Here is a 26,102-nt window from a genome sequence, read left to right as displayed (position 1 = left end):
TCCAAGGAACACTAAACAGTAATAGCCAGAGAGTGGCAGTGTAGTCAGACTGTTCAAGAAGCCAATAATTAATTTCAAAACAAAGAGAGGAGTAAAGCGTGTCCAACTGAGTCATGGATTATTTTTTTTATATGTTTTGTTCCATTAATGTGAAGCTTTCCCATTGTTGCCAACCACAACCCAAGATACACAAAAATGCCGAATGCAACTTCAGATAACCAAAATGTCTCCTGGAAGTCGTTTGCAGAGACAAACCGAGCGTGACACAAAAGAATGAAAAACAAAAATACTGATTCAGACAAATGAAGCATGGTGACTGGCTGACACAGCAAGTTTTATTAAGGACTGCAACAAATGAGAAATCTGTTTTTCCCACCTTACATAATCACAAGGAAATGCCAAACTATTCTAAATGTTTTTTACAAATGTATTTTTTTTTATGACTCATTTCCATCTCCATAATTTATTGAAAACCCAAAGCACTACAGACACCGATAGCTTTGTAATCCATTCATTCCTTTCCATATACTTAAACACGTGCGATTACTTCAAATCCTGCTCGGAAGAAGGGGAGAAGATAAAGCAGTCAAATGTGACTTTCTTTCAGACGTTTGCTGACGCCAACACATTACCTTGTGTCACATTCTCCTCATGTGGCTTATGATGGGCACTGCGTGCTTTTGCTGGGTGTGTGATTTCCCACTTGGTTGCCCCACATCCTTGAAATCAAACTGAAATTCATAAATTGAGTGAGCGGAAAAAAAAAGTGTCAGAAACTGAGGATTTCCCCACAAATCGCATAACCGGAAAAAACTGCGATCTAGCATGTTTACAAAAATGTTGTCTGGTTCCCACGGTATGGGAAGTTTTGGTGAGTAAATGCAATAGAAAGAGATGAAACGAAAACAAGACAGAACAAAGGAGAGCCTTTGCTGAATCCGCCAGTTACGCCATGCACCATGAGATACGTAGTTGAAAACTCAGTCAGCAAAGTGGACTAATTTTGGACTTGAGAGGTGTATCATCATTGATTAGGCAATGAACTGTTAATCTGTCAATGATGTGGAATTGTGTCATGGTTCAAGCGACATTTGCAATTTTTTCTTTTCAATGTTACTTCTATTAATGATGTACTTGTCATGGTTTGAATTACAATTTTTTTTTTTTTTTACTCCATGTTTATAATATCAATGATTTGGAATTGCGGCATGTTCATGCAACACTCTTTTACTCTGTTAATTGTGTCATTGATGTGCAAATATGTCATGGTTTTTGAGATGTTTGCATTTTTTTTTACTCTAGATAATTTTGTAAATGCTGTTGAATAGTGTCATATTTAAACTGCTATTTATTTTTTTAGTTTCCATGTTAATTATTTTAAGAATGCAGAATTGTATCATGGTTCAAGTGACAATTCCAATGTATTTCTCCCAATGTTAATTTTGTCAATGATGTGAAAGTGGTTCAGTGGTAATTCTGTCAATTCGGTAAAAACATGTAAATTCTAAATTTTTTAATGGCAGCGCTAATTTTGTCAATTTTGTTGTTATTTTGATGTTACTAATATTTTACTCAATATTAGTTGTATGAAATTCTAGTTTTTTAGTCTCCATGCTAATGTGAAAATGTCATAGTTTATGTGACAACTGATTATTTTTAATCTTCTGTGTTGATTAGGGATGCTATTTCCCCCAACCAAGAGGTTATGGTTTTGATCTCCAAAATTGAAGTGTCCTTGAGCAAGACAATGAACCCCCAGTTGTAGCTGACGCTCCATCATCATCAGAAGGTAAATGAATAGTTAAAGCACCTTTGAGTACCTAAGGTAGAAATGTATATATAATTAAAAGACCATTTACAATTTAATTCTGTTAATGATGCGGAACTGCCATGCTTCACATAACATTTTATCTTTTTATGCTCCATGTTAATTGTGCCTACGATGTGAAAGTGTGTCATGGTTCAAATGACAACTTGGTTTGACGCTCTATAGTAATGCTGTCAATTATGTGGAATATTCATGGTTGAAATGAAAATTCAATTATTTTTTTTCACTCTTAGTTCATTTTCTCAATGATGTGCAATTGAGTTCAAGTGCCACTTGAAGTTTTTATTTTTAATTCTCAAGTAGCACAAATTAAGCTGTTAGTTTAGATCAACTAAACACTGTTTTTTTATGACCAATGTATAAGCAATTACTTCCATATTGTTACTGCTTAGCGTTGATGCATGTGGAAATAACAAAAAAAAAGGGGGGCGGGGGTCAAGACATGTACTCGGAACTGGGTTGGACACTGTATGGCATAATTATTCTCTCCAATACAACACTGGCCTGAAAACAAAAAAAAACCAGATAATTCCTACTATTGATTGCAATATTTGAAAACAAATATCTCAAGCTATGTTTTTTCCAGTTTTTCAATTCAGAAATGTATTTCAACGTTTTCTTTTTTTAATATCATTTACCTGCATCATCGTCTTGGACTGCTGTAGCTTTGACTTCTGTAATACGCCTTACCAAGTTCTCCTGAGGTTAATGAGGCACTGAGAATATTGTATAGTTCCCAGAAGACACCGTGACTGCTGGTCAAGAGGGGAAGTTTGCAAACCAGCTTTGGGGGCTGGATCACTCGCAGGGTTCCGTATGTCTGCATATAAGGGAAAACCTGATGACCTTCAAGTGTCTAACTCCAGCAGATATTGTGGAGGATGTCTCGTTCACGCAAAGTGTCTTCCTCCATCGCCGCTCTCTTTCTGCTCTTTAGCTGGTTTGACTGTCTGGTCCTTGGAGAGCTCGGTCAGGACTTCTCCAAATGTAATGATTTCTTCTATAAAGGAACGCCACCAAAGGGTGTAAATGCAACAGGGTACCAGCCCATTTGCCAGCGCTTTGAAAACCAATACCGCTTTGCCAGCATGTACCGCCGTCACCATCGCACAACTTTGTATTCGGCGTATGTAATCAACTCTGCTGATGGGAAACGTCCCAATTCCACCTGGATGTATGAGCCACAGGTAAGGAACACTCCCTGTAAGCCATTATATTCATAACTGTAGTAATGCCTGATTTGAAATTTTGTTTCATGTAATATTAGAACTATGTCTTAATATGAATTGGAATAGTTTTATTTTACAGCTACACTAGGACAATACATGCTATACTGCATTTCTCTCACTACTAGTCAAAGTGTGTTTCTACCATATTAAGGCATTCGAGGAGTTTCATTTAGACAAATGTACATACTATATTACACTACTATTTTCATATTGAAACCAAGAAACTATGTTGAAGTGAGTTGAGGAGTTTCATTTAGGCACGTAATGTCTTGGCACCATATTGGGGCATATTTGTGACAAGAGGGGCTTTTTTTTTTTGTTTAGGAATGTTTTAAACCATACAGTACATGAACCATTTCATGACTTGCAGCAGGGCTTTACTCAGCATTCTTTCTGCTCAATTTAAACTTTGTTTACTCTAGTTATTTGTTTTATTTTATAGTCTTTCAATATCACCCAGCTCCAGCTTTTGCTAATCAGTCAGTGAGTGCATGTACAGAACTAAATAAAATGGTATTTTTTGTATGACTAAAATAAAATAAACTGTTATTGTTTTTTATTCAGTTGGCATTCTCCCGTGCCAGCCCCGAAATGAAACCTTTCAACACACCTGTGGATCAGAACGTGATGGAAAGTCAAGCGGTGCTTCAAGATTACAGGAATTCCAACTACACCAGGGGGCACCTCAATCCCAGCATGCACCAGAAGACAAAGGAAGACCGCGAGGCCACTTTCACTCTGACCAATGTTGTCCCTCAGCGGGCAGGCTCCAACTCGGGACCCTGGAATTCCCTTGAAAAAGAAGTGCTGAGGAAATACAAGGCTTTCTGTGAGGGTCCCATGTACGTGATCACAGGAGCCATGCCTTATGCAAATGGCGGCCGCTGGATCAACAACAGAGTATCAGTCCCTGAGTATATGTGGTCCGCTTACTGCTGCCCATCTCATAAAGCCAAGCTTCCTCGGGATGTGCGGCCCACGTTTCCGACGTACGCCGCTGTGGGCAGAAACGACCGCAACAGCGCTGAGGAGATTGTGCCAGTGAACCCCAAAGCCAGAGCCGCAATGAGGGGCTATGATGTGAGAAAGATGCCTCTGGACACCTTGGAAGCCATCCTGGCACGACGGCTGGCCATGCGCATCACTTTGTTTGAGGGACAGTGTCAGTAACCACGCATACTGCGAATTACCAGGTCTGTTAATAAATTATTTCATCAATGTAATCATTTGGTTCTGATTTGCAGATCATCTCAACGTTTCAGGAATGTAATGACTGAAAGGTTCAATTGTTAATGTATTGATCTTACAATAAATCTTAACTGCAATGACCCACGTTTTTAGTCTTCCTTTTTTCAGTTTTTTTAATCGTTTAATGGCGAACGTAAGTTAAGCGCCCCCTAGTGTCACGTTTTAGGCATTTGTACTGTGTAATACTGTACGTATGTATGAGAGCTGGAGGTCATTAATTGGGGAGGGTGACCGAACTTACTTCTCTGAAGGCAGCCTACTCAATGACTGTGTGAATAGTTTTATCACATTTGCCCAATGATTGACTACCAACCAGTTCAAGGTGTAACTCACCTATATTACAAATATTGATTGAATTATTTGGTAGACAAAAAATGTTAATCAAATTAGGTTTTATCATTGAGATTCTACAAAGTAGGTACCACTTGCATGATATTTTCTGTTTTTATGTGGATAATGTTTTATGAGATGGAATGACATTCCGTTCACAGCTGTGTATTAAAATTGAATAAAAAATGCATAATCTTCCCAGATAGCTTGGCGCATATCAGTATTTTCCCACTCAGCTTTATGATGTGGATGATGCTTTGAGACCTGCAATGATTTTCAGTTCACAGCTGTGCATTAAGTGGGCATTGTTTGCCCAGATACCAATTTTGCACATTTTGGGATTTTCTTAGTTTAGGGATTTTCAGTTTGAAGCTGTCATCAAGTGCTAGTAGCTTGACTTTTTTGACCTCTTTAATGTGTCTGACCATTTGAAGGTGATTCTAAACTTTTGACTGGAACCAAATCTATAAATGTTACATCAAACAAGTGTGTTCCAATGGACTGTAATGTTTATTTCTCAATGCGGACCATAGACAAATATACAAAAGACAGCGATTCCTCTAATATGGAAAAATTGCTGTCCTCTTCCAAGGGAGTTAGGTATCCATACAAATGTAAAAACGTACATTTTTTCCTCTATAAATAAGTGCAGGCTTTATACAAATATGAAAAGCTTCAGTTAAATGAACGTTTGCCATCTAGCTTATACATATTCACTAAGAGTTCTTTAAATCCGTGATCATCGTGTCACAGCAAACCACTGTGAAAAAAGTTAGCCAACTAGATTCTACCACATTCTTTTTTTAAAAAAAAAAAACGCTCTTTTCACACAACCTTTTCAAAACATTGGTGGCTTTTCAGCTGCTCCACATCTCGGAAGTTCCCCCCACATGCAGAACACTGCATTGAAGCCTTCTCGCCGTTGTGAATCAGTTGGTGCCGCTTTAAATACTCCACTCGGCTGAAGCGCTTCCCGCACGCTTCGCAGCCGTAAGGCCGCTCGCCCGTGTGGATCCTCTGGTGGCGCTCCAGATTCCCGAGGCGGCTGAAGCTGCGCCCGCACAAGGTGCACTGGTGCGGCCTCTCGCCCGTGTGCACCAGGTGATGGCGCTCCAGGGAGCGCGAGTGCGTGAAGCGCTTGCCGCATATCTCGCAACAGTGTGGCCTCTCGGCGGCGCAGGCGCACTCGTGGTTCTTCAGCGCCCACGCGTGGCTGAACGTATTCCCGCAGTGGGCGCAAGGAAAAACGTTCTCCTCGCCGCCGTTGTTCTGTAAATGGGCGCCCCCTAGTGGGCAGGGGTGCTCCTCCATCTCGGCTTCTGTAGTGAAGCCGCCCCCGCACTGAGGGCAGAAATGAAGCAGGTCGGGGGAGGCGTCCTCCTCGCCTCCGCTCTCGCCCGCGCTCCCCGCGGCAGACGGGTTGACGCGCTCCGATTCCCCCTGCTCCGTTCCATCTTCGCTCCAAGCCGAATCGCTCTCTTTCGTCTTCTTAAACCTGCCTGACCCGAACCCCCCCGGCCTCGCGCGACCTTTTGCGCGGTCCTTCGCACGTCCTCTGCCTAACTGGTCCTCTCGCTGCAGCGTGGGCGGCTGTGGTTCCACGTCGCCGTCCTGCTCCATGCCGTCCAATCCGATGTACTTGGGAGGCAAGCCGAGCTTGGCGCCCAATGCCACGTTCGTCGTAGGGCCCGCGGGTTGGGAGACCGTCATGGCAGCTTGTTCACGGCCTCTCTCAGCCCTCAGCGCAGACTCCAAACCTCTCAGCTCGTCCGCGGTCATACCGCCTTCCGACTGCTCTACTGTGCCCGTGTCCCAATCGTCATTCTCTTTCTTGGTAGAGGTGATGCTGAAGGCACGCTCAGCTTGGTCTCCTGACAGGCAAAAGGAGATGAATATTAAGAAAGACCCCAAGTCTGACAATTTATCCCAGTGCTTCTCAATTATTTTTTGCACCCCCCCCCCCCCCCCCCCCCCATCATCATTAATAGAAATTGAATAAAAATATCTAAAATCGTAACTTTTTTGACGACAACAAAAGAAAAGACAATATAAATCAACTTTCATCAGATGCTTTTTACAGGGTTTATGCAGATTACAGGGTAGTCAGAAACAAAAAAAAGTGCATCAAAGAGCCATTAAAAAATGCATCAATTCTAATTTAAACTAGAAACGTTTTGGGCTAACTGTACTGTTTGATGCTGAAAAAATGATCAAATCAATAAATAATAATAAATGTAAATTGATCAGGAACACCGATGCAAAACATTTTTTTAATACACATTATGTATGTGATTTAGAAAAATAAATGTTGACAGCAATTTAAAGATTATAACTTGCACAGACTTGAGAGCACCACTGCAAGTCATATATGCAGCATAAATCGGCCGATGATCTGAACATTTTTGGCTGACGTTTGGAGGACCATAATCAACTGGCCGATTAATTGGTTGTGCTCTACACTAGAGGCTTCTTGTACCACAAATTATTATAATGTGCAACTCGACAAACAGCTGTGGCTAGCCTAAGTATAAAATTGTCCGGTACCTTCACTTTGGGCTCTGACGTTGTGGCTTGGCCGCTCTATCTTCAGAGCCTCTTTGATCAGCCTGAGAGAAGCCGGTTGATACCCCTCGTTCAGAGGAAACTGCATAGAAAAACACATGAGATGTTCAGCAATAATTTATACTGGTTTAAAATCCATTTTAACATATAAGCTAAACACGATGCAAAAAGTGGCTATTCATAGATTGGTAGCCTTTATTTTCAAAATACACCTGCAAGTACAAGGCAATGAAATATTGACCTAATAGCTTGTGCATAACTTGCTTAAATGGCACACATGAAGTAGTTAAGTATTGTAAACACATACTGTGAGCCAATTTAGCTCAACTTAAGATGACGTTACGTTGAAATTTGACCGCCTTCAAAGGCTGACTTTGGCATCATTGTGTTGCTGCCGTTTGTATGGAAAGGTAGTAGGGCAAAAAGGCAGAAAATGCTGGCTTGCACACACACAAGCAATGTAAAATAGGTGCATGTGAACGTGGCAGAGGTAATACTCTTTAGTCCAATGATATTCTTGTTTATGTAAGGTACACCAAGTGAATGAATTCATCAGAGGCAGGAAAGGTTGAGAAGAAAAAAAGAACTCTAAGAAAAATTTGCTGTGTGGTGGAAATGGCTCTGTTGGAAGACTGCTTGCTTATTATTATGCTTTGAATGCAAATGCATGGACACTTGGCTGCATGGGCTTTTTTTTTTTTATATGGACATAGACACGCAGTGCCCTTTTGAAATGAAGAGCTCCTACTCTAATATCTCATCGGGCATCCGTTTCTCAACCAGCCCCTTATTCTGTGTGAAGTTGCGAAGCAGTGTTGCCCGTCGTTTTTTTTTCCTCCTGCTCTTCCCTCACCTCCTCTTTGATGCTGGTTGCCTCCTCCCCCTCTCCGCTGAGGCTGCCCTCCCCTTCCTCATCCTGCGCCATGCCTTCCTCATCCTCTTCCCCCCTGGGGAGCTGGAGCAGGTACATCTGCCTGGAATCTTTCCCTCCTTGTCCTGCCATCACCGTTGTTGCTGCTCCACCTCCTCCTCCGCCTTCCTCCCACATACCTCCAGGCCAGCCTCTGCGATAGGCTGCTGAAGGGCCCTTCTTTGACTTGCCTGCTGAGGAGAAAAGAAGACGTGAGGACAGGGTAGACGGTGCAACGTGAGGAGGAGGTAGGAGAGTGAGTGGGAGATGATTGGAGAGCCCGGGGGTGGGGGTTGGGTGCTCTGAAGGATGAAGATGAGAGGATCGGAGTGACTCAAGTGAGTAGACGGGATGTGGAGTGAGAGAGGGAAGGACAAGAAGAGGAGAAATGGAGGGAGAAGGCTTAATTGCAGTGGTGGAGGAGGAGACGTGACGAGGAAGCGAAGCACACACGGAGGTGGGGGCGGGAAAGAAGGAGGTGGGGGTGGGGGGGGGCTGGGTAGTGAAGGAGGTGGGGGGAGGGAGAGGAGCCATAGTGGGAGGGAAGGAGGAAGAGCTTCAAAGCACTGAGAAAAGAGGGAGGGAGGAAGTGTCAAAGCAGAGGAGGAAAAAAAGGGGGAGGTGTAGGACAGGAAGGAGGCAGAAGGAGAGGATGGAAAAGTGTGTCAACGGACTGGGAGGAGAGGGCGGATGGAGGAAGGGGAGGATGAAGAGGAGGGAGGTCGGGAGGGAGTAATGAGCTTCTGCCAGATGGTTCAAAACAAGTGTTTTGGTATAAGCCTTCTTATGCAGCAATCCTCAAAATTACTTCTACTTACGGTCCATCTCAACTTTCCGTTTCCGTCCGCCCTCCTCGACCGCGGGTCCGCCGTTGCGGCGGCTGGCGGCCCAGCCGGCGCCGTACATGCGCTCCGTCCTCAGCTTGTTCTCTGTAAGCCTCAGGCGCAGCTTGAGCGCGTCGTTCTCCTTCCGGTTGAGGGAAAGCTCCACCAGGTAGTCGGCCACCGTCTCCTGGAAGAGCTTGGTAATCTCGCAGACCGACGCCCGGATGAGGCCGTCCATGACGGCCGTCAAGTGCGTTTCGAACGTGGTCACAGATTCCTCCATCGTTGTGGGACGAGTCCAAACGGGCTGGACATAATGATACATGTTACCATAGCAATGTTAATATGTTACCATAGCAATGTTAATACGGTAATCAGAGACAGAGTCATACACTCATTAAACACAAAACTACTCGAAGCCCCGCTAGAAAAATTTTAGGTACCGTGACTTACAAGTAATGTTGTTCCGATACCATTGTTTGGCCCCCTGATTGCCAGCTGTGCCGCATTAACCAATACCGCCCCATTTGGATGTTTTTTTTTTCTTTAATAGTAAAGAATGGCAAACTCACATTCATTTTTTCGCCTGAGGCATGATGTTTTTTTCCTTCAAACTGAAAAGGATGCTCTGCCATTTGTTAAGAGCATCTGCTCTGAGCCAATAGGGTATTTTGGCTCGGCATGCAGTGAAGCCAAGACGCATGATGGTAGGTTCAAATTCCATCTCATAAGGGAAAATGGCATCAGCAAGTGATTTGTTAGTACTCGCCTATACGTTGCAGCATCAGCGCGCATCCCAATACCAGTAGTGCAAAAACACTACTTATGAGTGCTGAGGATCAGTCAATATATTTTGTTTTGTTTTGTGTTGTGAGCCTAAAACTTCATTAGTTGAGGTGAACAATCAAATGCAAACGTTGAAATCGTAAAGGCTTCCATTTTGGAAAATAAAAACAGTTTTATTTCGGTCAGTCACAATTTGGTGTAATTCATATTTTTCTCAAAATCAAATAGTATTGGTCCGAACACATGTGTGGGTGTTAGGGTTCTATCTAGCCATTTTGTGGGTCTCCTAAAAAGATACAAAGCTTCTGTCCCTTTATTTATTTATTTTGTGTCCACAATATTTATTTATATTGTGTTAAATGCTAAACAAGTGCAATCTACAGTGCGTGTTTACATATCATAGTTTCCTACACTGTCGGTGATAACTCCACAGATTTGCTTGCATTATTGTTATATAGTCTCAATTTGGATTTAATGACCAGTGTTTTACACCACACTTGCTAAGTGTTATTTCGTGAGATTGTCAAAGCAAACACTTTGTTTGAAAAGTTGCAAGTCAAAGTGAATAGATGAAAAGTGGTTTCAAAATTTATGGAAATTAATTACTGTGAAATCAGAATATCGAAGGGGGAAAAAATAGTTGTTAAAATCATTCAGCCTTTCTTACAAGCATATTTCATATGTTATAACTCATGCAATTTTCCCTAAACACTTTAATATCACGTGTCACACAATATCAACCTTAAAAATAGTTTAGATTATTTAGTTTTAGCTGCGCATACACATAACGTAAAGACTTTCTAGAACTTCTGCTGACAACCCGGACTACGAGTAAACTTAGCTCCTTACCTACTTTAAAGACCGTCATGACACAAAATTTTTATTAAAAATAATTCTCTTTTATTATTATTTTTGACAATTGAGGATCCCTCAATAAATCACAACCCTTTGATGGCATCTTCGAATAGGTTTGAAAAAAGTGAAAATGTATTCACAAATAGTCAACCTTTAAACCGGATTGATATACTGCAAATATTAACACACTATTCACACTGAAGCAGTTTTATTTCCATCCCCTTATAATACACACGTAAAAACATTGTTACAACTACATGTGATGTTTATGTACGAGCTCACAAATACAACTGAACACTGCTCATGCAGACGCCTAATCGACCGAACCGTTAGTTCTTCCATTGACCAAAATAATTAATTTTCAGGACTCAATACATGACAAAACGGAGCATTCTCGCGTCCCGTATTCCGAGTGGAAATGAAATCATGCAACCCCCGCGTAACGTTTCGTGGTGGTCAAATTAGCCAGCAGGCTAATTCGCCAAATACGTACCGTAAATTGAGATGTCAAATGAATGCGTGAATATCGCAGAAAGGTCACTTGGGTTCAACGTTTGCGTCGCAGGCCGAGTCCAATTCGAAAGCAAAGGAAGACGGCGATAAAAGAAAACCCCATCTAACTTCTGTGCTGCTTCCCAATATTTGCGACTGTTTTCCCCCCTCGCTTCCTCCAACGCTGTGAAATGATGCTCGGAGACACTGCGCGTGCTCGGTGACGTCATTGACAGCCAGTCAAGAGCAGTCGCGCTTGGAGCGAGCAAAACATGGATTGGGAATCATCATTTATGTCGATGTGAGCTCTGAAATAGCCTTTCATTACAAAAAATAAACGCATGTCATTGTGTTTGTCGTGAAATTACCATTTTAATCAGGGTGTGTGGGGACGCTTTGGAGAACTGGCCAAATTGTTTGTCGATTTCACGTCGCACCGGAGCTCGTATGTTGACGTCGCCGCCATATTGGATGTGACAAACCAGGAATTAGACCGAAAATGTCTACTATATAGTAGCATGTATTAGCTATATTGTAGATTATTTATTGAAAACGTGTAAAATTACTGTGGCCTTAAAATAACACAGTTGTCAAAAGCCCACACCCAAATGACCCCGTTACAGCTACATTCTAGGATGTCGGTATTACATAAATATTTTAAATTAATATTATTTTTAGTGTTTATTTTATTTTTTTTCTCCTCCCAGCAAACTGTGATGTGCGTTGTTATGTCTAAACGAATTCATAAACATGTGTGTTCTTTGCTTCCTTTAATTTAAACTTAAGGGTGGGTTCTTTTAATAATTTCTGCCACATTAAATATGGCAGATGTGCTGACGTTCCTAAGGAACACACGCACCCGCTCACCTCGCCATCTTTGTACATGCTGTATGTCTATAATTTAGACTGCGTTTCCGCATTGGATTATTGTGCAAATCTGAGCTCTGCTGTCTCTTTCGGGAAAAAAAAAAACAGTTAAGATCTCTACGTGGAAACCATGCCTATGTTTGTAGTTAACACCAACGTGGCCAAAGACAGTGTGACGCCGGCTTTGCTGTCAGAAGTCACCGAAGAGCTGGCTAAAGCCATGGGCAAGCCTGCACAAGTATGTCAACGATACGCGTGTGTTTATTAACATTAAAACACGCATGGCTACATGCTTGCGAAAGCCTATTCGTCACTTTACTCGTCTGTCTTGTTTCACAAAATACAAGTAGATATTTCTCGAATGCATATAATTAACGCATTAGGGATGTATTTAATGTATGGGACGCTCGGACCAACGCATTAGGGACGTATTTAATGTCTGGGACGCTCGGACCCCCCATCCCCAGCATCCTAGGTATCAAATATACGGCCCGCGAACCTTAAATAGCATATTATGTTCAATCCGGCCTGTGGGATTTTATTATTTATTTTTCAGAGAACACATTATCTGCATAGTTTTATTTGTTTAGTTTTTTTTAAATTGAAAATACATGTTGTTGCTCATTTTGTCCACTGGAGGTCGCGTTGGCTAATTTTCAAATATATATTCTTAAATCGGTGAATAATCACAATAAGCAAAATGAATCTACATGTAAATATTGAGAAGTGTTTATATCCTATCTTAGGACAACTAATTTACACTTCATTTACTTGTTATTTGTTTCGTTTATTTTATTTGGTTTTGTTATTTTGTACATGGATTGTTTTGAAGCTTCATCATGGTTTTCATACCGTTCCTCTGAATGAAAGGATTCATCCGTCTTTTCTGTCTCTTTGCATCCATCAGTACATTGCTGTTGAAATCAATCCAGAGAAAATGATGATGTTTGGAGGGAAGAGCGACCCTTGCGCTCTCTGCTCCCTCCACAGCATCGGAAAGATCAACCCTGCACTAAACAAGCAGTATGCTACACTGCTATGTGGAATGCTAAAAAAACACTTGGGCATTTCTCCTGACAGGTATGGTAACCAATTATTAAATGAATCAAGACGATTATTCTGTACTAATTGTTTATGTCCGCAACGTCTCCTTTTATCTTTTTCAGGATTTATATTAATTTTGTGGACATGCAGGCTGCCAATGTGGCCTGGAACAACTCGACTTTTGGCTGAGCTAGAGGTTGAAGTCCTTAAAAAAATGACATTCCAGCTGTAATGAAAAGTCATAGTTAAAAAAAAAAATGCAAGAAGGCAAAACCACCTGATAATAGTTTGTCTATGGACCTTAAAGCACTTGTTTAGTCAATAATTTTATGTTGGTATTAAAGCACACCTGGTAGTACAAAAAATGATTTTTTCATTGTCTCACCTTCCTGTATTATGCGTTCCATATAGACACCAGATATGCATAAACCGTGCTTTGCACTGAGAACATTAAATGTTAATGCTATATAGAACATGTCAAAGTATTTTCAAGCATGTACAGTAATGTATTTAGAAAAGTCTGAAATTTGGTTGACAGGGCTTTTGAGAAAAGATGGTATAAAGGTAAAAGTATGCCTTCCTTGCGACCAGATGCTGGATGAGCAGAAGGACTGATGAATTAGCCATCCGCTTCTATATTTCGTCTTCAAACCTAATGTAGGGTTTGAGTGTGAGTTGAATTCCCATTTGAGGCTTTATGATAAAAACTGAAAGGGATGAGCTCTCGAAAAACAAGTTCTCGCAAGATTAGAATGCTATTAGATAACATGCACAGCGCAAGATCTATTTTCTTGTTTGGCTCTTGTTTTTGACGAATGGTTCACAAGAGAATCTGTTTGCCTGTTAACTCTTTCAGTGCCATGGACGAAAGTTCTTTTCGTCAAATAACGTTTTTTTTCATGGAGGGTACCTGATACCATTGACTAATATTGACTAATACTTATCTAATGTTAAGCCAATTTCGCAATTTTGTTTTGAGGCTGACAACCGTGACATTTGCTCTTTGCATGATCACTTTCATCAACAAACCAGGATGAAATAAATGTGTTGTGCATTTGTCAATTTGTTTCATTGATCATTAGCTCATCGTTAGACTTGGCTTAAATCTCAGGATATATTTATGTAAAATAAAGAAATCTTGATTGTCAAAAACATAAAAAATAATCATAATTAAGTGTAATTGTGTTAAGTGCAAATTTGTTTTTCTCGAAGCAAAAAAAAAAAATATATATATATATATGTATATATATATATATATATATATACATATATATATATATATATATATATATATATATATATACAGAAGAAATACAGGATGCTCTGATTACTTTCAAATCACCTGTGTGGTGATGTTTTGAAGAAGATAAAAATATTGGCAGATAAGTCTCCTGTTATGTTTACATTTTAACACTAGATTATGTTTAGCTTTGCTCGCTAGCTTGTTAGTTTTCTTCGCTCAATTTTTTTTTTTGAAAACTGGAAGTTTTATATCAGGCTTTATTTTACAGTATATTACAAATTTCATACAGTATCAAGAAGTTCCATCTCAACCTCGTGAAATGGGCGTCTCGTCCCATACCTAATAAGTAACATTAAAATGAACATTGTTGACGACTGCCAAAATAAACAGAGACAAGGTGTTGCTCCACCTCTCATCCTCTAGCTCTTCGTACCTGCCAGACCTCAGTCAGTTCGAAGGAACCAGAAGTTGAAGGAACCAGAAAACTACACGTGGAAATCATGCCAATTTTTGTTGTCAACACCAACTTTCCCAAAGATGACCTGCCGGCAGGTTTGCTGTCAGAAGCTACCGAGGAGCTAGCTAAAGCCATGGGCATACCCACACAGGTATGACGAGACCTACGATATGCGTGGATCACCCAATGATGAGCATGTTCGTGATTGAATGACCCACCCAACATCGTTTGTGTCTCCTTTCTCAGTTCATTGCTGTGCATGTCCACGCAGATCAGATTATAATGATCGGAGGTAAGGAAGATACATCTGCACTCTGTTCCTTTCACAGCATTGAAAAGATCAGTTGCGCTCAAATCAAGGAGTACTCGAAACTTCTGTGTGGACTGCTCAACAAACAGCTGGGAATAGCACCTGACAGGTAACACATTCATCTGTTTATGGCAATGATATTTTCTTGAATTGATATGGTGATTAAAATCTCTCATCATCCTATTTCTCCTTTTGTCTATTTTAGGATTTATATTAATTTTGACATGATGGATGCTTGCAAATTGGCCTGGAATAACACCACGTTTGGATGAGATAAATGTTGAGGTCCTGGAGAAAATGATCTCAGCTTTATTGAAGAGTCAAGGATAAAAATGACCAAGAAAAAGGATACATGATAATATTTCTTGCAAAGTGAATAAAAAACATTTTGCAGCCATGTTTTCTCATTGATTGACTCTCCTGTCTGACGTATGTTACGTGCTGCTAGAAGTTACAGTAGTCAAGGATTACATACGTACACTTTGGTTATGGAATTAAAATGTCACTGGGCATTTGCGAGGTGGTGAAAAACTTACTTTGTTGTTGGGAAAAAGATCCTATTCGGGTAAAGTGCTGGTTTCCTCAAAGTAACTGCCTGTCCCCAGAATTTTTTGCGCTTCTCTCTCACACACACTGCATATTCATGTCAACACACAAAAACACGTCTTTGATCCACCCATGCCTGCTGCAGTCAACTATGTATCCTTCAGGCCTCTAAAATATTCATCTCGAATTGTGATTAGACGATATCTTTTTTTTCTTTTGGAGGGGGGTGTTATGTACAACTTAGACAGTGCAGGTTTTACTTAGTACAAAATTTGCCTTACAATGCTGACATTTCATTAAACATTTTCTTTCTGTGAGGTAAAATGATTTGAATGATATACTTTGTTATTTCTTTCTTTTTTGTTGCACAGTGCAGGAGTGAGTTTAGAGATTTGTTTCTAGATGCTTTATTATTATTATCTTTACATGTTTGAAGATCATTATTGAATTGTGGATATAGCATTAAAATATTTTTTGTTAAGGGGGGGGTGCATTTTTTTCCCCTCCTGTTTCACGTCATCAGTCCAATTTGAATGCACTACCTCGCCCACTGTCGCTTGGTGTGAACGCAACCTTGGGGACCACGGATCAGGAACTTTGAACGCCCATGACCAGAAACTCCGAGATCCTGGACTTTTTGTTGCAAAAGGGACTTTTGCGCTTTAATGAATGGTAAATTTAACTTTTGATCTGCGTTTTTTGTAAGAAGGAGTTATCTTACCACAAAGGCAGCTCAAGTTTAGCCTACGTCAGCAATGCAAAGCACCCAGCTGCGACGCAGCCACAGGTAGCCATAGCAACAGAGACACTAATGTAGCAATCCATGGCAGAACACTCTGTAAAATGAGTCACGGGTCCTATACTACTATATATAGGAACCTGAACACATGCATTTGCATTAGCAGTGATGTAGTGCCATGCCTAAACCTGAAAAACGGATCTACAGTAGTCCCCTAACCGGAGAAGAGTGCACCGTTGTCAGCACTAAGTGTGTTCACGTTATGGCGAGATGCAATAGTGTGACAAAGCAAGGTTTTTCAGTAGAAACACCTGTAATTAAAGCCACACTGCCATGGTTTTTACTTCCTGGATGTGGACTTTCCAATCTCCTGTTGGACCGATTTGGAAATGTATTCTTACATTTCATCTTGCATCCCTGCATTTGTTTACAATGCGATGTGGTTCTCTGCGTCTTGTACAATGGCACAGTGTGAGTTTTACTCCTCTCCGGGGCATTTAAATAAGCATAGTTAAATATAACATTTATTAATCAAACAACGTCCTGTTCAAGTACATAAGTTATTTTGATGACAAATAACGTTCTTGTATCAACATATATTCACCCTGAAGCAAATCAAGTCAAACAAGTCAAACAAATTCAGAGTATGACAAAGTGAATAAAGGAGGCAGTTTGCGGTGACAAATTATGGAAAAAAAGAGTACTCCGAGGGCAAAAAAAAAAAAAAAAAAAATACTGCTTTTAAAAGTAAAATTTCTCTTTGTAAACTGTTTCCCTGGGTAAATTTGTATGGATGTAGGGCATGATGCACCATGTTGACCATCATTAACCATTAAGTTTAGGAGTATTATTTTCTTATCTATGTTCACCGATTTTTGCTGGTTGAATTTTGGAGTGATAGCTACGATTTGATGCTAAATTTAATGTCGTGCAGATTAAGACAAGGTCAAAGTAAAGTTGCAAAGTACAGACTGAAATTATGTACAAAGGCAAAAAAATAAGTGGTGCACAATAAATGAACATTTAGCCAAGCGAAATATAACTGATATTCAAAGCTGAGGTGAAATTTTAAGTATTAAGAAAATCATTTTTGTGTTCCCAGGGATTTAGATTTAAACATAGGCGGCGTACTTGGTATTTAACTCTGAGTTGAGTTTATATTGTTTTTTTTATTTTGCACTTACTCCAGAGGGGTAAAAAACAAAACAAAACAATAACTCTATTTGTAAAATTGTATGACACTGATATCCTAAGAAGACACATGCTGCAGAAGTAAGTGATGTGCAGGGGAGGGTGGTTGGAGGGGGGATGATCAGTGGGATCGATAAACGATCCCTTACAAAGACTCGTCCATTGTTTACTGTCCGTGTGTGAACGTCACATTTCTCTCTCTACTCACAGCACACCCCGGTTTGTAATCACAGCTCAAATTGAGTTTGACCATTCTTGCTTAGGGTGGTGAAGCTTTCCAGATAGGGCCACACTGAATATCCACCAAACTATGACGGACTACTTATCAAGAGGATCCAGACCCAACTAACCTCCGTTATGGACTTTATTTCGAAAAGCAGTGCTCGAGATAACAGAGCTTTTTGACAAATGCGTATATAACTTCTCCATGGAGCTGGCGCAGAAAGTAGATGCGATAGTACAACTGGGAAAAAAAAGTTACAACAAACAGAGTTGTTTCTTCAGGGCATATGAATGAATGTGACAGAGGACCAAACAGGGACTAGAAGACAGGCTATTGAGTTTAAAGAAGTTATTGAAGATTGGATTTTTTTTTAAGGCAAAGTTTGACTGCTCCTTAGACTAGCTTTGAAGGTACTGTGCTTTGCTAGTTACTTCTGTTTACTGTGTTTCATCAAATATTGGCATAAAGAGATACACAGTCACTTTATTAAATAAATATTGCAAATCTTTGGATGATTTTCAAAGAGGTCTTTTCCTCTTTGCTATCAGTTACATCTCGTGCCCAACTCACACAGTCAAATGGCAGCCCACAAGGGTCTGCCACTTAACTCATTCAAACCCAAAGACATAATATTACCAATATTACAATTTGAACAGTCCAGACATTCAATTCCAGTTACTTATTTAGAGATTTCATTAAAATGTTTTCAAGTGTTAGGCTAAAGGAGTATCAAAACATGGCTGGTACTTAAGAGTTAAAGACACGTACATCCGAGATAGAAACCAAAATACTGACAGTATTTAGTCAAGATTTTATCCCTGTAATAGATTTATGTGTCAGATAGGATTGCAGTGTTGAACATGTGTATTTTAATAAGTTTGCCAGAGCCACGCCCCCTTTCTGTCATTGTCGGTCCGTCATTTTTTAAAAGCCAGGCGAAAATGTAATAGTGTATTTTTGCCTAACCTCCTCCCACCACTAGAGGACGCTACTTGACTATTCTACATTACGATTGTGTTTTGCGTTCCAACCGCATGCGTCATAAGTACGTCGAGCGTCAAAAGTCATATGACCAAACCCCGCCTCCGCACTGTGCTATGATGAGACTGCATAGTGGGCTACGGCGCATGCGCCGCAGTTTAGCGTGTCGGCCCACTTTAGGAATCAACGGTCGCCGATTGTTCCTCGCTGTGTGTGATCCCGATGCCTTCATGTATAAATCGTTATGAATATGTAAAGTGAGAACGGGAATTTAGTCAACGAATGTAAAAAAGACGGTGAAAATGGCTTAGTTTATAGTGTCAATGCTGAGTGGCTAATTGCCTGCTGTCGATTGCATCGCTTCAATTTAGAGCTGTCAATCACTGGTCAATCATCCTCGGAATCGCACTGACACAATGGAGAGAGTAAGAAGTACTTTTCAAACTCAGCTGGCCGCTGTCATGGACTCTCTCCTTGCTGCCGCCGTATGCGAAATCGTCAAGATATTCGAGAGCAGCATGCGTGAGCAGCATGCGGAGATCTCCATTCTCCTTGCAAAGTTGGAGCAAGTGGAGAGGAGGCAGAAGATCGAGGCAAACGGAGGTAGCGCGGCTGGTGAGAAAGGAGACACATTCAGTCCAAGACCTGTCAGAACTGCAATATTTGTTACATAAATGTGTCGTTCACTTGGGAATTGTGAGCACAAATGTTGTGTTTTACACAGGAAAGGAGCCAGATGGTACAGAGAATGCCAGCCAGAGTGAGCCGGAGGAGGTCACAAATTCATTAACTTCTATAAAACAAGAGGTTTGACATTCCTGTTTATACACAATCCATGTATGTATTAAGACAAAGAAAAATGTCTGCATAGTCCTTGTCAAAACTGATTTCGCAATCTCCAAAATCACTGCTCTCCTGCAAAGAAAAAAACGAGTTACCTCACATATTGTACACAACCCCACCCAAATATTATGGCCAATTACTCTTTTAAATAAAATAATTTCTTATTCATTATTCTGTCATTGTACATTTCCACTGTTTTCCTTTCGATTGGATGGTTTTGGGGGTTTGGGTTAACCTCCAGCACACCCCCAACCCAACGTGAGGATAAACTGTAAGATAATGATGGATACGTCACTCCTTTCAAGCTTGAACATTAAAAGTTTCTCCCTAATTGACCTCAGGCCAGGATAAAATCCTTTAATACTTCACACAAGCAAATGAGTGTTTGTATCATCCTACCAAAGTTGATAAAAATTGAGCATGAGTGATGAAATAAATATAATATAACAACGAACAAGGCGAAGAAAAATCTGTACCAAATTTGCCTTATTGAATGATGCATTTCCTTCTGCACAGAAGCACAGGCTTATTAGAATGTGTCTAGGATGACTAATTGTTTATTGTTTATTGTTTAAAAATCTCCTGGATTTCATCCTTGAGGTTCTCAGACATCTCGAGTGCCCACACTGAGGATTAGATTAAGAATACAATGTCAACACTAAATTGGTTAGTAATTTTTAAATATCAAAGATGACATTGGGACAGACCAATGACACTCATGGAAACAATGTGAAATTACTAGATTTGGACAAACCAGGTTAAGATATTTATTTACATATTTTAGAAGTCAGATAATGGGAGTAAGTCTGTGTAACTCTTTTGGCTGTGATCAATTCATTGAAGACATTTCACATGATCCATCCCTAAAAATTACTACTAGCCATAATCGACTACCGTATCTTGTATATTCTCATGTGATGAATCACAGCCTCCCTCTGAGCCTTTCATGGTCCAAGTCCCAGAAGAAAGAGCTGTCATCACAGACCAGAGGACAACTGATCCACTGAGTGACACACACATACAAGTCAAATGTAAGAAGTTACGTGAATCCTTCTCAAAGCGTACGTCAGGTTATACAGTATCTTTAAGTTAATGATTTTGTTTTATGTATGTTTTGTTTTCTTCTTCCCTTTGTGTTTTCTGTAGTGTCTCATTGGTCTCAGGGTAGACCAACTAAAGACCACACACCACAACTGGAAAGAGTTTCTGAGACTGGATGCTGCTCCCCGGGAAATGACACCAGCCTAGCAGAGCCTAGGCAATGCTTGCCTGCTTTTGATGACACTCCAGGTGGGATCGATAGCCAAAAGGGCTTGCAGTCAACTCGCACCGGCTACTTCATTACAGCTGGCAACAGCCATGACATTTCTTGCCTCCAATCTGAGATCAACACCAGGGAGGAGAATGACCCTTTTGTGGTCATCAAACAAAACACAGAGGACAACTTCACTCGAAAGACAAAGCATAGTCAAAGGGCAGAGCAAAGTGAGCTTCAACAGCATCAGTTGGAGGGTTTCTCACCAAGGAGACATAGTGATGCCAGGAGTAGCCCATTCAGTTCTATTAGGCGGACCTCATTTAGCAATGGGGACCCCATATGCCTTCAGTCCAATTCAGAGTCTCTCAAGCCTCGGCAAGAGAACCCCCTGAGCATCAGCGGAGGGAGCTGTCGCCCATACATCTGCCCTTACTGTGCCAAAAGCTTCACCTACCCCTCACACCAACGCAGACACCTATTACGCCACACTGGGGTACGTCTGCATCCCTGCCTCTACTGCGACAAGAGCTTCCTCACCCCCTCGGAGCTCACCGTGCACACCCGCACGCACACCGGCGAGCGGCCTTTTGCTTGCGCACAGTGCGGCAAGCGCTTTGCTCGCAGCGGCAACTTGAGAGCACATCAACGAGACGTTCACATGCGGAAGAGGCCCTTTACTTGTGCAGAATGTGGAAAGAGATTTGCCCATAGAGGGAACCTCAGAGTTCACCATCACAGAGTCCACCAAGGTGATCTGTACTATATAGAGCATCAACAGGAAGCGGGCAGCAACCCTACGCCTACTTAAGATTAACCACCACATTAGTTCTCCACGACTGACTTTCATGACTTTAAAATACTTCTCACAAATGTTTTCATTTGTGGAAGTACGTACCAATTCCTCCATAGCAGCTTCACTTTTGCCTCACATTTTTTTTCTCGAGGAACTACAGTTACTAGGTTTTTGACAAATAGCATGCAAATGTAGGTAAAATATATGTACGAAACACTAGTATTGTACAAAAATACTCATTTGAATTTCGTAATCTGTTCAGAACATGAATTAAATGTACACTGTCAACCTGAAACGTTGACTACTTTCGCACTATTACCACTAGGTGGCAGCATTAATGCACGAGTAAATCTCGCTGACTATTAATGGGCTTTGAGCATGTTTCCTACAGTGCCCTCCCTGTTTTCTATTTTTTCTGATGTTTGCACATGTATGCATGGCTGATTGAGTGCTTGAGTTCTTACGTGTTCTATGTATTTATTGACAAGAAAATTAAAAAGTGTTCTGGTCCGACCACGCCACAATTACAGCCTTTTCCTGGTATGCATTCGAAAGACAGTTGGATGTTTGGCTCTCAACCGCCTGGCTTGTGACTGCTGTATGTTCAGTTCTCCCCCAGGATCCAGCGTGTTGTTGGACTCGCCTCTCCCCCAGGGGCTATCTTTCCAGAAAAATGAGAAAAGACAACGACCTGAAAGTGAGAATTCATTTGAATGGATTAGTTCTGTGTATAATCTCCTGAGACCCAGCCTCTTTATTGGTGTCCATTGTAGTGATTTTATTATCTTTTGACTCATAGGAGCTCCTCTACTAAGTCCTACTCTGCTCAGAAGAGGACATCCTGGCCTGTCCACTGATGTCTGGTCTTATGGTCAGATGCAATTAACTTTGCCATCTTCCTTAGACAAAATAGGTAGAAAACGGGACATAAATGAATAGGCCGGGTTTCCGGAGATTCTAATGATTCAGGCAAGGCACTCTGTGAGGACCACAACTAGATTTTATAATGAGGGATTTGAATTTCTGATAGGTGAAGCTGCGGGTCTTTAGAATGTTTCAATCTCGGTAACATTCTGTTCTTTACTGTACTGTAGGTAAGGCCGAAAACCAGCTCAAGACTCAATTCCCACCACAGATTTCGGTCCCAGAGTGCCTTTGTATAGTTGTATGTATTCTAAGCGGGTCATGGTGGGTTTGCAGTGTTTTCTGTTTATATATTTGTTCATATGTAATCTCCTTTCTGCTCTAAGCAGCTTTGCAACAGCAGGAATGACAACAAATGAACAGCTAAACATAGAAGACTGAGTTGTGTGGGAAAAATCAACCAAGACCATGTAGGATGATGCAGGTAGAGTATATTATATACACATGAACGCTTTCTTTTGTCTGACATTAAGTAAAAGCGGACAATATAAATTATGGTTAAACTGCTTCACAGGCCATTTCTGCAGGATAGGTTGATGTGGTCTAAATGAGTTCTTAATGTTATTGCTCACAATAGATGTCATAATCACAATTTCCCATGTCTGGCTTGGCTATAATGTGCTCTTTACCATTTACGTGCCCATGTTTGCTCCCTCAAGCAGCCGCTTTAATTCACCAGGGAAGAAGAGAAAAAAAAATCTCACCTCCTGCCTTTGGGCCATAGTGTCATTCCATCACCATCCTATAATCCCCCAGGAGTAAAATGATCCCCAGACACCCCCAGTTATTGCTCCACTCTCTGAAATCTGTCATGCTGCTGTAAAATGTGAGGGAATATTTACCCGTGCTCCATCAGCAATCAGCTCATTGCTCTCATCGTCTGCGTTTTCATGCCGTCCATGTAACATATTTCTCCCTCTGGTGCGTTTTATGTGATGTGAGCCCCTCGCCGGTGCTCCGGGACCTCTGATTGTAATCTCTGCTTTCATGTGGGTTGCCATTACTGGAGTGAAACCACTCTTTTAAGGGATTACAAAATCCCTGCTCAGGGCGCTGGGTTGATCCAACGTCTGCGTTTGGTGTTTAACCACTCAGTTAACCTAGTAATGATTTATTTTCGAAAAATTGTGCATAAACATTTTGATGTAGCTGACGCTAACCGAATGACGCCAGCCTTCTAATAATAAAAGAAAGCTCTGGATGTATATTATCTTTCATTGCACCCCCCCAAGAAAGTGCTTGCACAAATGACTGCATTCACACTATCAGCGGGTCACTGGTTGCTAAGCGACCAGGGTAGTGGGGGTTTGGCCAAAGAGAACAAGCACCTGGTCAACAGGGGTACAAGGTCACAAGCATTAGGGACATAATGGTGCTTCTTTACACACAATGCTGATTCTTATCATGTAGACTTGATGTGGGGAAGATCTGTCCAACCGCCATACCTCCACTTAGTCTGCTTGACCATATTTGTCAAAAACTCATTTTGACATTCACTAGCTCTACATCACATAAATGAAAAGGTGTTGACTGACACTTTAATCACTAAACATAAATCACTGGTGATTCAACAGCAGTTGTGAATCACCATTTCATTAAGCTAAAACAACTTGAATGATTTTTGTCCCCAGAAAAACCGTTAAGTAACTAACCATATTTGGACTCTTACATCCATGCTTGTAAAGAATGTGAGCACAGGATGTTCGCTCTTAGGCATATCCATACCTTAGTGATGATGGCTATGGGTGACTTTTATAGTTCTGTCGCCAAGGTAACCCCACCAGTTGAAGGAACATGGCTTGGTCGCTGCAGGAGACAGGCCAGGTCAGACACGCTGGGTCAATAAGGACAAGCAGGCCTGATTTAATGTTCCAAACCTGTTACATGTCCTGATGATCATAGTGGTAATATTGTAACTTGAATACTCAGTGTTGAAAGCGCATGGAGATTGTATCGTTGTAATTCATCTGGTCGCTTTTTTTTTTAGCAACACTTTCCTGAGCCATTATGTAAACGAAAAAATAAAAGACTACATTAAAAAAAAAAAAAGAATCAATGGGATTATGGGATATGGGATTTCTTGGTTTATAGTTGAAGCTGAATAGGTGGATAAATCCACATACAATGTATTGTGTGAAACTGTTGGGTTTTGATTTAAGGGGGGTTGTGCTTGCAGAAAGAAGGACAGCTGCGGCAGCACTGCGTGGAGCTCATCGTGCTCAGTTAAGGTTAGGGGGAGGGCAATGCCAGCATGCTGAGAAAGTCAGATAAACAGCTCTACTTGTATCCTGCTGTGGGGGGGTGGCAGGGTGTAATGCCCAGTGGCGGTCAGCCAGAACTAGTGATGGTACCAACTGTTACTGGCAGACGTCATTCTGCTGCCACAGTGGCTGCCGACTCGGTGTGTATGTCGTTGCGCTAATTTGACGGGTTTTAAGTCTGCCAAAGGCATGCTGAACTACAGTGATCAAACTAATGAGGGATTTTCTTGTCATCTATTTTCAAAGCATGGCCAATCCTAAACTGATGGTATCTAATTGGCATTCTGACTAAAATTAGGTCGATCTCAAGAGTCATTTGCATTTCACAGATCTTTTGAATTGTGTCTTTTGCACCTCATCTCCATAAACATTTCTAAGGCATCTGTCACGTGAGGAGGGTTTGGACCCAGGAGCGGACAGGATTTGGCGAAGTAAAAAGTCAATATACGTAAAAATTTAATGTAAACAGAATTTGGAAAACTAGACTGAGAAATAAAAATTGTAGAAAGAAACGACTTGGTCTTGGAAACTAAACTAAGAAAACTAAGAAGACTACTTGACACCATTCTGACAGTGTGTCACAATTTAAGAGTTTAAGTCTTGTCAGATCAATCCTCCATGACATAATAAAGCAAACTAAAGAACCATAGCAACGGCATGGCACCAGGTATGTAGAGGCTAATCCTTATGTCTTTACTTACCTATTAGTTTTGTTGTTAAACCTCCGTTTAATAACACTTGTTTTACACGTGTATAATGACTGTCGTTTTGTAGTCAGCCATCTTATTATTTCTTATGAAAACTAGATAACTCTTCTTTGTGTGCAACATTGAACTCAATATACCCTTTATCATACCTTTTCACTGTTCAGTAGGAACAATAATAATACCATTTTCTTTTAACCCAAAAATACAGTTATTTGTCAATCAAGTATTTGTACATACGTAGCACAATGAAACAGCTATTGTCATGTATATAGTGTTGCGCATGTGGTGAAATTGGTCATGCATTTACTCATACCGTGAAAACAGTGAGCTAACACAAATGAAACCAATAAACAGGCCAATAAATAATAAATACAAATAATATGACTTAAAAATGGAACATACAATCCGAAGTTTAGTGTGAAAAATGCTATATAAGTTAAAATCTATTTACCAAATAAATTGGGATCGAATGTCTAGACTCTTATGTTTTTGGTATTGCGTTCAGGATGATCCTTTAAATGTTCAATATCCTGAGAAGCAGTCATTGCTACTGGCATCCACTCCTATTAGGGGCAAGTTGGATTGTGACCTAACATCGGGCAGATAAAGCTATTTAGAAAAAAATAAAATGTATGTAGCGATTTGTCCCAC

At 40.8% G+C, this 26,102-nt stretch overlaps 5 protein-coding genes and 1 long non-coding RNA gene across 10 annotated transcripts in view; 4 read left to right on the top strand and 2 right to left on the bottom strand.

The window, feature by feature from the left end:
• LOC148413786 (endonuclease domain-containing 1 protein-like) overlaps positions 1–4,389 on the top strand; it is a 5,814-nt gene extending 1,425 nt beyond the window's left edge. The window contains exons 2-4 of one of the 3 annotated variants that reach the window (XM_088431915.1): positions 1,678–1,789; positions 2,837–3,015; positions 3,622–4,389. In XM_088431915.1, the coding sequence (XP_088288041.1) occupies positions 2,917–3,015; positions 3,622–4,227 (705 nt within the window). In that variant the 5' untranslated portion in view covers positions 1,678–1,789; positions 2,837–2,916 and the 3' untranslated portion in view covers positions 4,228–4,389. Of the gene's footprint in view, positions 1–1,677; positions 1,790–2,309; positions 3,016–3,621 lie in introns of those variants that run through there. The other 2 variants (XM_088431917.1, XM_088431914.1) reach the window with 2 other exon arrangements.
• A 737-nt stretch (positions 4,390–5,126) lies between these two features.
• LOC148413785 (uncharacterized) lies at positions 5,127–11,247 on the bottom strand. 2 transcript variants are annotated; one of them, XM_088431599.1, is made up of 5 exons: positions 11,066–11,247; positions 8,926–9,238; positions 8,051–8,301; positions 7,180–7,279; positions 5,127–6,506 (listed from the first exon to the last, which is right to left on the bottom strand). In XM_088431599.1, exons 2-5 carry the CDS (start codon positions 9,212–9,214, stop codon positions 5,461–5,463), a joined length of 1,686 nt encoding a protein of 561 aa, XP_088287725.1. In that variant the 5' UTR covers positions 9,215–9,238; positions 11,066–11,247; the 3' UTR covers positions 5,127–5,460. The 2 variants fall into 2 exon arrangements, with proteins under 2 accessions (XP_088287725.1, XP_088287726.1); XM_088431600.1 differs by having other exon boundaries at positions 8,051–8,298.
• A 716-nt stretch (positions 11,248–11,963) lies between these two features.
• On the top strand, positions 11,964–14,037 carry LOC148413784 (macrophage migration inhibitory factor-like). Its single transcript, XM_088431455.1, has 3 exons — positions 11,964–12,169; positions 12,839–13,011; positions 13,098–14,037. The coding sequence occupies exons 1-3, from the start codon at positions 12,062–12,064 to the stop codon at positions 13,162–13,164; spliced, it is 348 nt and encodes a 115-aa protein (XP_088287581.1). The 5' UTR covers positions 11,964–12,061; the 3' UTR covers positions 13,165–14,037.
• Positions 14,038–14,282: 245 nt separating this feature from the next.
• Positions 14,283–15,380, top strand: LOC148413783 (macrophage migration inhibitory factor-like). Its single transcript, XM_088431558.1, has 3 exons — positions 14,283–14,826; positions 14,922–15,094; positions 15,191–15,380. The coding sequence occupies exons 1-3, from the start codon at positions 14,719–14,721 to the stop codon at positions 15,255–15,257; spliced, it is 348 nt and encodes a 115-aa protein (XP_088287684.1). The 5' UTR covers positions 14,283–14,718; the 3' UTR covers positions 15,258–15,380.
• Positions 15,381–18,796: 3,416 nt separating this feature from the next.
• On the top strand, positions 18,797–22,083 carry LOC148413782 (uncharacterized). Of its 2 annotated transcripts, none has more exons than XM_088430585.1 (4): positions 18,797–19,268; positions 19,390–19,472; positions 20,437–20,539; positions 20,655–22,083. In XM_088430585.1, the coding sequence occupies exons 1-4, from the start codon at positions 19,082–19,084 to the stop codon at positions 21,572–21,574; spliced, it is 1,293 nt and encodes a 430-aa protein (XP_088286711.1). In that variant the 5' UTR covers positions 18,797–19,081; the 3' UTR covers positions 21,575–22,083. The 2 variants fall into 2 exon arrangements, with proteins under 2 accessions (XP_088286711.1, XP_088286710.1); XM_088430584.1 differs by having other exon boundaries at positions 18,797–19,280.
• LOC148413781 (uncharacterized) lies at positions 21,940–23,496 on the bottom strand. The gene is made up of 3 exons (XR_015867540.1): positions 23,326–23,496; positions 23,188–23,225; positions 21,940–22,220 (listed from the first exon to the last, which is right to left on the bottom strand). It is a non-coding gene; the product is annotated as an uncharacterized LOC148413781 (long non-coding RNA).
• Between the last annotated feature and the right edge of the window lie 2,606 nt (positions 23,497–26,102).

Source organism: Hippichthys cyanospilos, chromosome 13 (genome assembly GCF_059441005.1).
Source record: "Hippichthys cyanospilos isolate Australia breed blue-spotted pipefish chromosome 13, RoL_Hcya_1.0, whole genome shotgun sequence".
NCBI classification, from domain to species: Eukaryota; Metazoa; Chordata; class Actinopteri; order Syngnathiformes; family Syngnathidae; genus Hippichthys; species Hippichthys cyanospilos.
Note: the sequence above shows the minus strand (reverse complement) of the source record. Positions and strands in the feature narration are given on the sequence as shown.

Excerpts from the sequence above, each read along its gene's own strand:
- LOC148413783 (XM_088431558.1), top strand. The coding sequence starts at position 14,719 with ATGCCAATTTTTGTTGTCAACACCAACTTTCCCAAAGATGACCTGCCG. Across the intron at positions 14,827-14,921 it reads CCATGGGCATACCCACACAG|TTCATTGCTGTGCATGTCCA; the intron begins GTATGACGAGAC and ends CTCCTTTCTCAG. Across the intron at positions 15,095-15,190 it reads CTGGGAATAGCACCTGACAG|GATTTATATTAATTTTGACA; the intron begins GTAACACATTCA and ends TGTCTATTTTAG.
- LOC148413782 (XM_088430584.1), top strand. The coding sequence starts at position 19,082 with ATGGAGAGAGTAAGAAGTACTTTTCAAACTCAGCTGGCCGCTGTCATG. Across the intron at positions 19,281-19,389 it reads AAACGGAGGTAGCGCGGCTG|GAAAGGAGCCAGATGGTACA; the intron begins GTGAGAAAGGAG and ends TGTTTTACACAG. Across the intron at positions 20,540-20,654 it reads CACACACATACAAGTCAAAT|TGTCTCATTGGTCTCAGGGT; the intron begins GTAAGAAGTTAC and ends TGTTTTCTGTAG.
- LOC148413784 (XM_088431455.1), top strand. The coding sequence starts at position 12,062 with ATGCCTATGTTTGTAGTTAACACCAACGTGGCCAAAGACAGTGTGACG. Across the intron at positions 12,170-12,838 it reads CCATGGGCAAGCCTGCACAA|TACATTGCTGTTGAAATCAA; the intron begins GTATGTCAACGA and ends TGCATCCATCAG. Across the intron at positions 13,012-13,097 it reads TTGGGCATTTCTCCTGACAG|GATTTATATTAATTTTGTGG; the intron begins GTATGGTAACCA and ends TATCTTTTTCAG.
- LOC148413785 (XM_088431599.1), bottom strand. The coding sequence starts at position 9,214 with ATGGAGGAATCTGTGACCACGTTCGAAACGCACTTGACGGCCGTCATG. Across the intron at positions 7,280-8,050 it reads CAACCAGCATCAAAGAGGAG|TTTCCTCTGAACGAGGGGTA; the intron begins GTGAGGGAAGAG and ends TTTTCTATGCAG. Across the intron at positions 6,507-7,179 it reads CGTCAGAGCCCAAAGTGAAG|GAGACCAAGCTGAGCGTGCC; the intron begins GTACCGGACAAT and ends TTTGCCTGTCAG.